This window comes from Centroberyx affinis, unplaced genomic scaffold (genome assembly GCF_046629955.1).
Source record: "Centroberyx affinis isolate AG114_WGS23_722 - 3 ecotype Tasmania unplaced genomic scaffold, CSIRO-AGI_Caff_v1 ptg001447l_1, whole genome shotgun sequence".
Lineage (NCBI taxonomy): Eukaryota > Metazoa > Chordata > Actinopteri > Beryciformes > Berycidae > Centroberyx > Centroberyx affinis.
The window spans coordinates 189,876-204,146 of record NW_027279921.1 but is presented as its reverse complement, the minus strand read 5'-3'; the positions used below and the strand labels follow the sequence as shown (position 1 = coordinate 204,146).

Sequence of the window (14,271 nt, the reverse complement as noted above, 5' to 3'; positions counted from 1 at the left end):
ACAGACAACTGCAAATCTCTTGCTCCGCTGCAGTGAGATCATGAGTTTTGCAAATACAGGCTACTCAGAGGGAAACAGCCCTTTAGTTGACAGAATTTTATTTGAAACCTACATTACTACCAACCCACATTAATCTGTAGGCCCAATTAAGCAATTCCTCCACCCTAGAATCAGCAGAACATTGTTCTTCTGGACATGAAACTGAATGACAGCTCGCTTCGTTTGCTTTGGCTTTGAAAGCCCGCTCCCGCCGACAAAAATGAAACGTTCTCGCTCGTTTAAAAGGACATCAAATGATTACGAAGCACTCAGCCATATATAGCGCACTGTGCTTTATGTGTTCAATTGACTCAATCGGGGATAATCTCACAGCGGAGAGGTTGGAAACCGGGGGATCAGCTGGCACGCAACACCAGCTGAGGTAAAGTTACAAAGTGGCTCGCCCGAAACAGCCTGCGAGAGAGGGAGAGATTATCAGCTAATGAGCTCACTCTCTAATCGCCCGGATAAATTATTGTCGCTGATTTAAGGGGCTTGGTTTCTTTTTGTTCCATTTCATCAGTTGCATAGGAAGTGGTCTGTTTATTTATTTATTCAGGGTGTCAGTGCAAGAATAAACTCTGATAACACAAAAGTACATCTCAGTCGTGGTCACAAGCTTGTGTGTGTGTGTGTGTGTGTGTGTGAAGACCAAATGTCCTCACGACAATAGAAAGATGAGGAAAATCCTTCAAGGGGCTATTAGTTTGGGTTTTTTAGGGTTAAGGTTAAAATGAGAATTAGGTTTAGATTAGATAGGGGTTCTGGTTGGGGTTAGGTGTTAAGGAATGGATGTAGTCAATCAAGATCATGTGTGTGAGTGTGTGACTGCTTGTGTGTCACATGTACAATTTGCCAGTGACAGCACAGTGAATTGTGTAAAAGGCTCTCACTGGCAGATTTACAGGGTTACAACTGATCAATCAACACTAAACCCTACTGTCTGCCTGTCTGTCTGCCTGGAGGCAACTTGATATTGCCTCCCCCCCCCCCTCTCTCTCTCTCTCTCTGTCTCTCTCTCTCTGTCTCCAGTGTTTCCACTACGATTTTTTCCAGCAGCAGTATGTGGTTCACAGGGGTTCTCAGGTTTACCTGTGATAGGATTGGACACACACACACACACGCACACACACACACACACACACAAAGACACACACGCAGCTTGTAGGCTGAGAAAAATTGGCTGAACTTTTCACAGTCATTGCCGCCAACAGCCAATCAGATTTCATGCTTCCTTGCTTCTCTGTGATTTGGTTTCATGAACAATAGTTCTACCTGGCAAATGCAAAATGGACCAGAAAGTGATTCCAGCCACTCAAAGCTTCCCACTTCCCTACAACTTTTATTTGAAAGACTACAGGAATAAAGGTCTCAAACGTGATGCTTGCAGAATAGTTGCATCTGAAGTATTTTTTTCTGTTGATTTTAGATTAATGCAGATTTTAGCGATTGCTAATTAGCGATTGCCAATTAGCTGTTTTACTTGTTAAAACGTTCTGAAAGGTGCGATAGCAGAGCAGCAGAAAACATGATCAAATCCTGAGACTCTCACTGCCCCCACAATAAGAATAGAGCGACCCATCAACCAAGTTGCTCACATTGTTAACATGAGGTAACAGTACAATCAAACAAACAGTGGGATTGAACTGGGAGTCAGCTTTGGTGCATCTCCACAGTAAAACTTTGAAATTAAGCCAACAGCACAAAGAGCCTTGACTCAGGCAAGGATGCTTATCAAATGATTTCAGTCTGCATTGCTATTGGGTGACAACCAACGTATCTCTAGCAGTAATCTTAATTCAAATTGGTGGATAATTAAGCGCTTAATGACTTGTGCTGCTCATCCCCTCTACTTCTGACCTGACTCTCAAATAAATGCAGCTTACAGTGCTTTACCATTAAAAGGCATGCTACGCATTCAGGCAAGAAACTGTAAACTATTGCTTTGTGAATTCATCATTTGGGTGTTTCTGCATGAATTCATTTTGTAATACAGTAAATGTAATGCAAATCATGTCTGTGAATAAATATGCATTAGAAGACGCAGGCAAGCAGGGGTTTTTTTATGGCTGATTCAGGCCAAACAGGGCTTAGTGAGGCCACTGCAGATAGTTCTGGCGGGCATTATAGAACAATTTGGTCCTCTGTTAATGCTTAATTTATTTTTGTTAATTCACTGCACACAAAAGATAACAATAGAGAATGTACTTAAAACAAAATGCAAATAGGGCAGTGAGGCAACAAATCCAATCCAGGCTTAAAAATGTCACCTGAAAAGATAATGCAATAGAAGCAAATCAGAGTAAATAGCACAGCATTGTGCACAGTACAATATGCCATATTCCCTTGTGGAAGAAAGCACAAACACAGACACAATTATTGGAAAATTACAGTGGAGATGGTAATTATGTGTGTGTGTGTGTGTGTGTGTGTGTGTGTGTTTGTGCAACTGTGTGTCTACAGTGTACTCACGGTGAGATGAGACCATTTTAATTTCCCCGCGAAATGCACAAAAGGGATAGGCTCGAACGACTCGGAGTATAAAATGACTCAAATGTATTATCTTAATCCCACTTTCCTCAGTGAATATGAACTCAGCTGCATTGTTACAACTTACACTTTTAATTGCATCGCACATTTGGCCGCCTTCCAACTTATCATCGCCTCGCACACTGCCAATTATTTCATTATTAACCTACACTGTAAATGAGCCGTTAATTATCTTCTCGGGACGGTTATTTGCGAGCCTGGGCTTGGCTAAACGACGGCGTGTTTACATGTGGTGTTTAAGGGAGCCGGAGAGGTCAATTAAGCCCATTCTTTAGGGTCAGATGCTCCCTTTTGTTGCGATTGAAGAGCTGGCGTTTGACTGACTAAGCTTTCCAGAACAAGACTGCAGTGAGTTTGGATGGAAACAGTAGTCCTTGTTACCGCAAATAACCCCAAGTAACGCATGGATGGGCCCAAACCCAGGCAGCACCGGCTGCTCCCCCCCGTACTGCCGGTACTGGCCTGGTCTGACATTGTGTAACATCCCTCTCTAAAAATTCCCCTCCGCTGGGAAACAGCTAAACAGAATTAGCGGGAGGGGAGGAGGGGAGGAGCAGGAGGAAGGAGAGTGGATGATGCGGAGGGGTGGAGGATGGAGGAGAAGGAAGGGGGGGGGGTGCAGATATGAAATTATTCAGGGGCGTTTGTGGAATCATAATGAGATGAGTCGGTTCTGTTTACTGTTGTGTCTTTTCTTCTTTTTTTTAGCTTCCCCTTTCATTTGTTTTGTTTTCCTGGTTGACTTTAATTAGCTTTGTGTTGACTGATCAACGCATGGATTGTCCTCTTCCCTGCTGAGGAACGGAAAGTTTTCGTAACGAATTGATCGCATCAAAGAGAGGAATCTTTCGAAAACCTCACGATCAGCAGTCTCAGCCGCAGTTTCGGAGAAATCCCTCGGCATCTAATTGAAATCTCCAGTCAGCGGAGCTCAAATTTGTCTTGCTAAATAAATAAAACGAGTCTTTCTTTTACTAAGGCGGGGGGCGGGGGGGCAGTTTTGTAATGAATTTCTTGTAATGAATTTCACTGCTGAGTTAAATGTGAACTGGTGTAAGGGAGTAAAAGCCACTGGGAAGGTGACACATTTGTTCTCGTGTGTGTGTGTGTGTCTGTGTCCGTGTGTGTGTGTGTGCCCACAGTGACCTAATGAGTGGACACTATTTCTGAAGCTTTTACATTATTGAGAATGCTGTGAGAGAGAGAGAGAGAGAGAGAGGGAGAGGGAGACAGCAGTAGACATCTGGCCCTCCTATCTGTCTTCGTTAAGACCTGTCCCGCTTGTGAACCAAGTTATGTTTCTGCCACTTCCCACGGTGCAGAAACAAACCGACCCCCCTTTGCTTCTTCTGTCTTCAGAACGCTTCAGCGACTCCCAACATTTCTGTCCATTCAAATGACTACAGCGGTTCTGTGGTGTCCTTTGTAAAACACGACATGAAAGGACTAGAGGACTGTTCTGGTATGTCTGTTCCTGTCAGTGGAGCTCTGTGAACTGAAAAAAGCGCTACTGGCAAGTCAAGTTAGGTCAAGGATATGGATGAACTTAGTCATCCATAGAAGAAAGTCAGGTCCGTAGAAGATCTTGAAGATGCCATTTTGTGTAGCTGTAACTGAAGGATTTAACTGGTTAAATGAATGAATGCAAAAAAAAACACCTATATGCAAGTGAGACTTTGTGTGATGGGAGTCAAGCATAGAATAGACAGTATACAGGAGACGTCAGGAGCAGCAGCTGTCAGCCATCTTCGTGTGTATTGAGTAGACTTCGCGGAGCTGCGTCGCCTCGCTCGGAGAACGGCGGTGCTGAGTCAGCATATCTTGAACCTCTCTAGCTGTCAGCGTCTATCTCCGTCTCTGTCTCCGAGTCTCTATTCTCAGCTCCGAGCTCCGCCAGGAAACGCCTGGAGTTTACTCTCCACATATCCAGTCGGCTGACTCGAGGATGCTCTCTCTCTCTCTCTCTCTGACTCAACCCCCCTTCACACACACACACACGCGCACACACACACACACACACACACACACACACACACACACACCACCTTCTCCCTCTCCTCTCTGGTGAGACAGTGGTGTCAAGGTGTTAACAGTATTGGCACAAAGACAAGCGATGACACCGCTGTACCCTAGATAGACCTGTGAGACCTCCGGACTCACACAGGAGCACACACACACACACACACACACACACACAAACCGGGGTTGCTTTCCTGAAAAACAATGTGTCTGGAACATTCGCAACATTCACGCACTACTTTCACGTGGCTTCCCAAAGGATATCGTACGGCGGAACTGTCATGACATACTCGAAGAGCAACTTGGGAACGACACAGACCTCGCCGCTCAATAGAAGAACTGTCAGTTTGAGCAGAAAGCATCACATATCAATAGCAGAATCATCAATTTGATAACGTGTTCAATAATACAGTGCTCTTTATCTCGCTGACGCACGTTGGTGGCATATGTTTTCAATGTAAACATATTAAAATAATAGTTATAGGCACTACTGTACTTTGAATATATCCATGTTATTATAAGGCAGCTATAAAACATTGTAGCAACCCTGGTATATGTATATCTATATATATGTATATACAGTATATATAAAAAAATGTATTTCTCTCTCATTTGCTGATTATATAGTATAATAGTACATGTTTTGCCTCTCAGTGGTAAAGGTTGTGGGTTCAAGTCTAGCTATAACACTTACATATTTATTTAAATCTATATTGTAAATCTATAAATCTATATTTAAATCTATATATATATATATATATACATACTTTAATTTCTACAATAGGCAATATTTGATACCTGTTATTAAGAGGATGCAGACTTTCTCTTGGATGCTCTCTTTCTCGGATGCTAAATCATGAAATCTTAGTATTGTTCAAACAATATTAGTGTATATATTACTGTATATGTTTCATAGTTCTCTCATGTAGACTGGACAGCGCCCTCTGTCTGCAGAGCTGCAGCACTCGCAAAGAGTCTCACAACGAGGTGGGATTTGAAGTGACATTTCACGCACTAGTTGAGTTGCGAGCGGTTTCGGGAAAGCCTTGTGAAATATTTAAGTATTACTTCACGACATTGTTGGCGCTGCGACATTCTTTGGGAAACCCACCCCCGATCAACCTGTCTCCCCGGAGCAACTACACACACACACACACACACACACACACAAACATACACACACTGACATCCTTGAGGCTATTTCTTCCGCCGTTTTTAGTAATTGAATTGTTTGATCTGGAAGGCGCTTTGTGTAAAGAAAGAGTCTGGGAGAAGAAAGGGTGCCCTCGCCTCCTCCTGGCACCCGTGTGTCTCTGGGGGTCTTTGATGTGTTGCCCTGGTCCCGACACACACCAGACACTCCTGCTGCCTCAGACACACACACACACACACACACACACACACACACACAGGTTGCTGTTTGGAAAGGCCGAGCCTCTTGGCTGGGCTGGGGTACCAGCTACAAAAAAAACAAAAAGATACAGTAAAAAAACAGACGAGAATAGCAGCAGACGGGAGAGTCAGGTGGGAATGGGAGAGGAGAGAGAGAGAGAGAGGGGAGAAAAGAGGCGGTCAGCGAAAGGAAAGTTAGGACGGTGCCTGATACGAGAAGAGGGCAAGTGAAAGAGATGACTCCATGAATGATGCATGGCTGTGTCTCTTCATTACGCTTTTCCAGCCAATTTGATTATGCAGGTAAACATACCAGGCGGTATAAGGGAGAGATGAGATGGGATAGAGAGAGAGAGAGAGAGAGAGGGAGAGAGAAGGAGAGGGGATATGAGAAGGGGAGGAGGGGTGTGTGTGTGTTGCTGTATGAAAATAGATTGGATTCTCTGGGCAAGAGGACAAGAGAAGAGTGTTTTGGTGTGTGTGTGTGCGTGTGTGTGTTGCCGATAAGAGAGAGAAAGAGAGGGAAGGAATTAAAGATGGGGAGACGAAGATTTGAGAGGTTCAGCGGGGCGGCTTTACTGCGCTGAAAAGTTGACAGTAGTTTTAAAATACAGCGCTCCTCTCGTTGTTGCTGGTGTCAGCGTGTTTATACCTCGCTACCTTGGCCTTGTTCAAAAGGAGAGCGGGGGGGACTCTTATGTTTCTGATAAAGTGCAGCCTCTAAGCCCCCTTCTGGCTCTCCTGTCTCCCTCTGCCAGCCTGCTATAGGTAGAATCATTCAGGTTTGATGTGCTGTTGAAGGATGGGGCGCCAGGAGTGGAGAGGGACTTGTGAATAAGACCTGAAGTGTGCCAGCTCTTTTTTGGCTTCTCTCAGTGTCATAGTCTATGAGGACAGACATTAGTCATGCTCTGAGAATTGAGAGAGAGAGCGTGTGTGTGTGTGTGTGTGTGTGTGTGTGTGTGTGTGTGGGTCCCTTGTCTCCCACCTCCTATCTCTATTGTCATCGGTAGGCGATGTGTCTTATGTGGCTCGCGGTAATAAAGCCATTAATCACGTTCGCCGTTTGCCACGAAACACGCCACGCTGCACTCGCTACAAGATGTCTCACTCTGTCCGTCCCAGGATGCAACAGCAGATGCAGCTCGCTGGAGTGGAATGGGAAACGTCCCAGGCTGGTGTGTGTGTGTGTGTGTGTGTGTGTGTGCGTATGTTCAAACTCGTGTGTATCCAACAGTATGTGTGCGCATATACATGCATATTGTCTCACATACACACACACACGCACGCGCATACACATACAAACGCGCACACATGGATACACACAGGTCTTTTCCCTCATATACAGTAGATGCAGCCTACACACAGAAAAAATAAAGGTGCGAACTGGAACTGAAAATGGTTCTTGGGAGTGATGCCATAGAAGAACCATTTCTGGTTCCACAAAAAACCTTTCAAGAACCTTTTAATATCCCAAAGAATGTGGTTCTTTGGGATATTAAAAGGCTCTCAATTCTTAATTATTGGATGGTGGGTGATGGCATAAATGTGGAAAATAACCAAACCCCTCTATCCTACTATAAAATGAGGAAAACTCTGTCCTTCTGTCTGTCTGTCTGCATCCATTTTGCTCCTCAATGGGTTGGCCAATCAATCTGAAACTGCACATGGGCATTGGGCATTGAGCATTGGCATAGGCAGGGACTGACGAAGCTGATTTTTCCATTTTCCCGGGTATGGACTAGTAGTATATATTGTGCAATTGCAAATGAGACTATACAAGGGCAGATAAACAAAAACACAATGCAGGTTTCTAAGCAAATTAATGCAGAAATCCTTAAAAGAACCTACAGAGAACCATTTTCGGCACCTTTATTTTTCTGTGTGATATCGTTATGTGCAGGCAGAGTGTGGAACGTTACAGCGGTACACGGAGCGGCCAGGTGCTCGGCTATATGCAGCGTCACAGTCCAGTCCCCACGCTAACTAATGGGCTCTTATTTAGCCATCAATCCCCCTCAGCTGATGTCAGCTGGTTTTCCGCAGCTCCGCGGTCATACATAAGCAATGAGAGATTGTCGATCAACTCAGATTATGGTCCGCTGAGGAGACGGCTGATGGTGGAGTGTGTAATGTCGCCCCCCACCCCACCCCACCCAGAAGCTTTTCAGAAGAAGGGTGGGAAAAGCCCCTGAAGCAGTATTCAAGCTGCATGACAGCAGATCTGAAGCTGATAGGACCGAGTAGCACTCTGAGAAAACTACTGGATGTTTGGTTCTGCAGGGAAGTTGCTGATTGTATACTATTCAATTTACATTTACATTAAAAATTAAGAACATTAATATGTATAGTGCTGAGGAAGAAATGGAAAAATACATATACTAAGCAACCTTCCTATATGCTCACTTAACCTTTGACCCATATTTACATTTTAAGTGCCTAAAACTCATTAAACTCTAAAAGTAACATCTTGTGTGTTTCTCACAGAACTGTGAGCCTGGAATGTGCAAATGCCCAAATCTCATGCATAATGCTGACCAAGTGGCCTTGACAAAATAATAAGTTGTTGTCTTCTATAAGAAGGTGGTCACTTCTTATTATGCATCTCCTTAAAGTGCTAGAACTATAATTATCATTGGTTGTTCAGTCTTGTTCATATGACCTTATACTTTTCGACCAATCGCTTTATTATATTCTATCTGTATTAACTAATGGGAGTTGTACACGTTTAGGTGATGTTTAACATTCATACCTCGATTGATGTGGACTTACTATACAGTATAGTTGGAATGGTGTTGGTTTGTTTCACAGAGAACTTGGATAATTCTTTGTTTCCAGGCTTTAACTGGAGTAAAATATGAGGGAAAACAGCAATTTGCCTTTGTGCCATTTATTTTTGTTAATTCAAAATCACACTGATTTCTGAATAATCTTAAATAGATCTGGACTTTCCCACTGGCTTGTCAGCTCCGGTTGTTGGCCAGCTCCTCCACTCAGGTTTAGTAGAGACAAGAAGGAAACAAACACTTGGTGAATAGGGCTTCATCAGTGAAGGGAATGGCTTTCTAAGGGCCTCGCATGGTAAATAGGGTTGTATCAGTGGAAGGATAGCTTTATACTGACCATAATAAACTTTCTAAATGGCATAGGCCGGCCTCGCCAAAGGCCAGGTTATTCCAAAGTAATAGAAATGTAAAAGCTCTCGAGTCTCTCATTTATCTTTGTTTCATTCACTTACGCATGTGCACAGTATTGATTTAGGAGTGCTGCGTTTGCAGAATTCCTATGCATTCTGTAATGAAACACTCCTCCGTTCTTGCTCTCTCCTCCTTCCCCTCATTCCTCCTAGATCGCCCTCCGCACTTTCATTCTCTACCTGTCACCCTTCCTCCTCGCTGTTTCCATCTGCGCGCAAGCACCCACTTGTGCACCAAGAGACACACACAAACGCACACGCGCGCGCGCGCGCACACACACACACACACACACACCTCATCCTTCTTACTCTTACTTCTTTGTTCAATCATACCTCATCTCTTTGCCTTTATTTTCTTTCCTTTAAACCCCCGCACTTCTTCCCCATCTTCACTCAGTTTCCCATTGCCTTTCTCCTCCACCCATTTAACTTCTTCTTTCCCATCTTTCCCTATATAGCACAAAAAAATTGCAAGTTCACCCTCTGTCACAAATTTTCATCTGCTGTATCTGTCTCTGTATACAGATACAGTATGTATCTGAACCAAAGATGGAACTTAATTTGGGCCTTATCCCTGTAGGATCATATGGCTGACCATCTCCGTACATCTAGGCATAATTAGGATAGTTAGGGAGTTTTAACTATTTTTACTGTCTTTACTTTACTATGTTTTAAGTACTGGTGAGGTACAATTCTCTCTATGTAGCTGAAGTCCTCCTGCCTTCTCTCCTCTCTTCCCCAGAACTGGACCTGCGTTACTTCTGGAAGTGGAGCGTGTTCGAGGACTACCTGCTCTTCTGCTTCGGCTTCACGGTGCTGTGCGCGCTGCTCACCCTGCTGCTGCTGGACTCGGCCGTGTTCGTGGAGGCGCTGGGCTCCCTGGCCGTGCTGTTCGAGGCCATGCTGGGCCTGCCGCAGCTGCTGCAGAACTTCCAAAACCACTCCACCCGAGGCATGAGGTATACGGCGACACACGCTGAGATGCAGACTGGCAACAAGTGTCTCAGGGCCTTGACGATGCATCACTGACACCACATGGAAGGCACACTCTGACAGCAGGGATTGCAATTCATTTGCATTCTCATTAACAACATATGCTGAGAGTAGCTATAGTTTATAATTGACATACTTAACAGATCATCATTGTGTTGTTATTGTTGACTGTCCGCATGCACCTGTAGAATTTTGCATTTTTAAATTTTGCTATTTTTACATCTACCATTTAGTGCAGTGGTTCTCAACATGGGGTCCGGGGACCACCAGAGGTCCTTGAAGGGGTTGGAGGGGGTCCCCAGCTAATTGATGAAGTGTTAAACTTCAGCATTATTTCATTTACAAGAAGTTAACACAATTAGAGAATGTAGAAGAATCACTATTTTATCATAGTTTCTCTGTTATCTCTCTACCTACAATACAAATTCTGGACAAAATCATATCTAACAATAAAAATATTCTCAGATTTGGTTCAGAGAGACAAAATCTTATCAAATGGGGGTCCTTGGTCCTAATGTGGACTAAACTATGGGTCGTTGATATGAAAAAGGTTGAGAATCACTGATGTAGTGGTGTAAACAATCGAGTTTGTGTTTGCACTACTGAAAAAAATCGCAAGACATTTATTTCACCACACTACTTGATCAGATTCTGCTCTAAAATTGCTATAATGGTGAAAGCTGATGTCAGGGCATTTTTTTAAAATATTGTCAGGGGATTTTTACAGGAGAAAAGTGCAATAGCTGGTCAAAATTACATGTGCTTGCAATATTAATGAGGAACTCATTGAGGAAAGGAGGGAAGAAAAAAATCTCAGATTGCAGACTTGCAAGTTTTTGATCTATACAGTAAACAAGCTCAAGTACATGGAAACATTAGAGGCTACACAACAACACTCACGATTCATAGCTTGAATAGACCCAGAGATAGGGAGAGTGACAAGCAGTTACATCCAACCTGATTGGAAAGGTGGCGAGTCACCATGATGTCATGATGAAATCACTCCGCCAAGGGTAAATCCATTACCCACCATGTACCCCCGACACACACTGAGTGTGTTCATAAAAGAGATGAATTAGAGCGTACAGCGGCCCTCCTGCTCCTGGACTTTATGTTCACACTGCGCTCACAGCGGGCAACTTGGGTCATAAAGAGTAGAAAGTGGAGCCGCGAGCGCTGTGATATGACAACTCATCTGCCCGCTTCTCTTTCATTTTTATGCTTTCTCTCTCTTTTTCTCTCTCTATCTCTCTCTCTCTCTCTCTCTCTCTCTCTCAAGATCATCAAGGCTTTAATCAAGGAGAAGAATCAAGAGATCCCACACACAGCATATTCTTGATAGAATTACGACCCGCCACATGTTGAGCTAATTCATGAAAGGTTTAGACTGTGTCTGCATTCAATTGAAGACCACCCTTAAACTTACACAGGGGCGGGAGAGAGGGGGAAAGAGGGGTGACGAAGGGAGGGAGAAGAAAGGCTTTGCTTGCATCATGAGTGTTGTTCCAGTCAAAATCATAGTGATAGTGTGTAAAGGTCAATGTGCTCAAACTGATTAGCCGTTAAGGTAGAGGACTGTGAGATCAATTACTCTCCTAATGGCATGGAGCCTCACTAATTATGATCATTATTCCCTCATTACGGGGCCCCTTGGGTGGGGTCATCATCAGCGTGAAAACCATGCACGTGTGTGTGGGCATGCATGTATGTATGTGTGTTTGTGTGCGTGCATATATAAGTGCAGTCCCATGCTGTGCTGGTCACACATCACTGGGAAAAGACCATAGGGACATAACTGAATATTTCTGCGGTCAGTTACAATACTCACTCATTTGGACCCACACATTGTCACATGTGTAGAGTGAGTATTAAGCAAGTGTATGAATCAGACTTCAGTACACAGTGGAGAATTCATGAGGCACATCACATGCTCACCAGGGGGATACGATGAGATGAATGGCTAAAGTTAGCATCTTGCTGTGACGTCAATTGGAAATAGCAACTCTCCCCGGGTTTGACTCTTCGTTTTCCATCTTTTGAATGGGTTTAGTCTAGAAATATAACTTGACTTTTGAGGAGTGTTTTTCAATTCAATTCAACTTTATTGCCATTGCTTCTTACATAAGTGCACAATGAAACAAAACAAACAAACCAGCAGTTAAAATGAGACAAAACAAAACAGTAAAACCAGACAATATTGCAATGGAGTTTCACGTGTTACACATTCAGAAGTATTCAGAATTGGGCTCAAGGATTGCAACAGTAGTATAAATGTAATAGTAATAGTAGAAAGCAGTAACATGTCATTTTGCTTCTTAACTTGTTTTGTTACTTTGCATCAGTTGCTTATACTATGGAGGACAGAATTAGAAATAATTAGAAATGTGTATTTATTTTTGCATTTAGTGATATATTAATTAATTCATGTATTAATCATTAATAGATGTATGCATTAATGTATATCTAATTATGGCTGATTCTGTCCTCTATTGTATAAACAACTAATGCAAGTAATTCAATTTTGGGGAGTAACACAAAACAATATGACATGACAAGTTACTGCTCTTAGTCAGTAATAAGTGGTCTGATATTTTGACTTCTGAAATGAGAAAAAAAGGAAGGTGTAATAGATAACATTTTGCCTAACATGCCTACCAGTATTAGCCCAGGGGCTGAGGGAAGCCTGCTGCTGTGACAACTCAGCTCTGAGAGGCTGAGAGAGCCGCATGCAGCAGGAGGAACAGAGGCTCGGTAATGACTGCACAACACAGGACTTCTCTCACTGATACATCGCTCACTTGTCCGCTTTTCTGCCTCTCCCTTCCATCTTGCTAATCCCTCCCTGGGGTTGTTGTTTTTTTTTCTTCCAGTACTTTTCTGGCCCAGTTTGTTATTCTTTATTTGTTTATGTCATATCCCCAAAGAATAAATAGCGTAAACCTGGTGAGGAAAAGAGAAGAAGGGAGGGTGAGAAGGGCATTCATCTAAGTCTCTGCCTGCCCCCCCCCCCCCCAAAGTGACAGTCTTGTACCTTTTCCCTGCAGACGAGTGACAGAGATGGAGTGCGTGTGTATATTCTCTGCACACTGCATGCAGCCCCTGTCTTCATTGTATATCCCCTATTCCACCCCCCACCCCCCCACCCCTTCAATGTTTTGTCTAGATTAACTGCCACTCAGTGGTGCGATAGCCACTTTCATACTGAAGCACACACAGAGGAAAAGCCCATGTCAAGCCGGCACAAGTTTTTGCCTCCTATCAAACCCATTCGTTAAACACAATGAATAAGCTCTGAACATACTTTCTTCAAGTCAAGCTGTTGTTTACGTGTCAGGGACGCTGTAGGTGATGCGCCGTTTGAGCCACGATGACGTTCCTCCTTGTTAATCTGCCCCATTTCACACGAGGTGTCCTAAGGGCGTACTGTACATCTGGGCTGGCACGTCCTGTAAGCATGTGATTCGGAGCGGTGATTTAGAAACGAGTGTATACCATGGCAAAGAGCAAATGCACAATAACACTAGATTAGGTCTCTGGGATGACTGATGAAGTCCCCCGCATCGACAGTCAAATCACGTGCCACCAAAAACTTCCAAGCCGGCCGATTGGCTAAATGTCTGGGGGAAAGTGAAACAATGACTGATGATATTTGGTCGAGGTGCTAAATTATGAGACTGGTTCAGAATGCTCCCCTGATGGGATTTCTTTTCTTTTTAATGACTTACAAATAGATTTCTTCCAAAGCCTTTTTTTTGCTCTATCTTTGCCCTGCATTATAATGATCAAAGCATCAAAACTGCAAGATCGAATCTGCAGTATAAAACTCTTGCCATACCCAACTGAATCACATGGATCAGGCCCAAATGCATATGTGCTTTTTATTCCATAAACAACTCTACTTTCTAAGTGCTGTATTCAAAAAAATATAACTATTATGAAAGACAGCACAATATTAACTTCCCAGGACCTGCATTACCTTACATCTACACCGAGGCTTACAGCTAATTTGCAACATTAATAACTCCTAACCTCGCTATTGATCTCAACAACAGTATCCCAATGGGACAGCTGACCCTGCTGGC

General features: G+C 43.5%; 1 protein-coding gene across 2 annotated transcripts in view; it reads left to right on the top strand.

Moving 5' to 3' along the window:
- LOC139650151 (solute carrier family 66 member 2) overlaps positions 1-14,271 on the top strand; it is a 50,656-nt gene that overhangs the window by 21,503 nt on the left and 14,882 nt on the right. For both annotated transcript variants that reach the window (XM_071526718.1, XM_071526716.1), the window contains one exon: positions 9,939-10,155. In XM_071526718.1, coding sequence (XP_071382819.1) covers positions 9,939-10,155 — 217 coding nt within the window. The remainder of the gene's footprint in view (positions 1-9,938; positions 10,156-14,271) is intronic.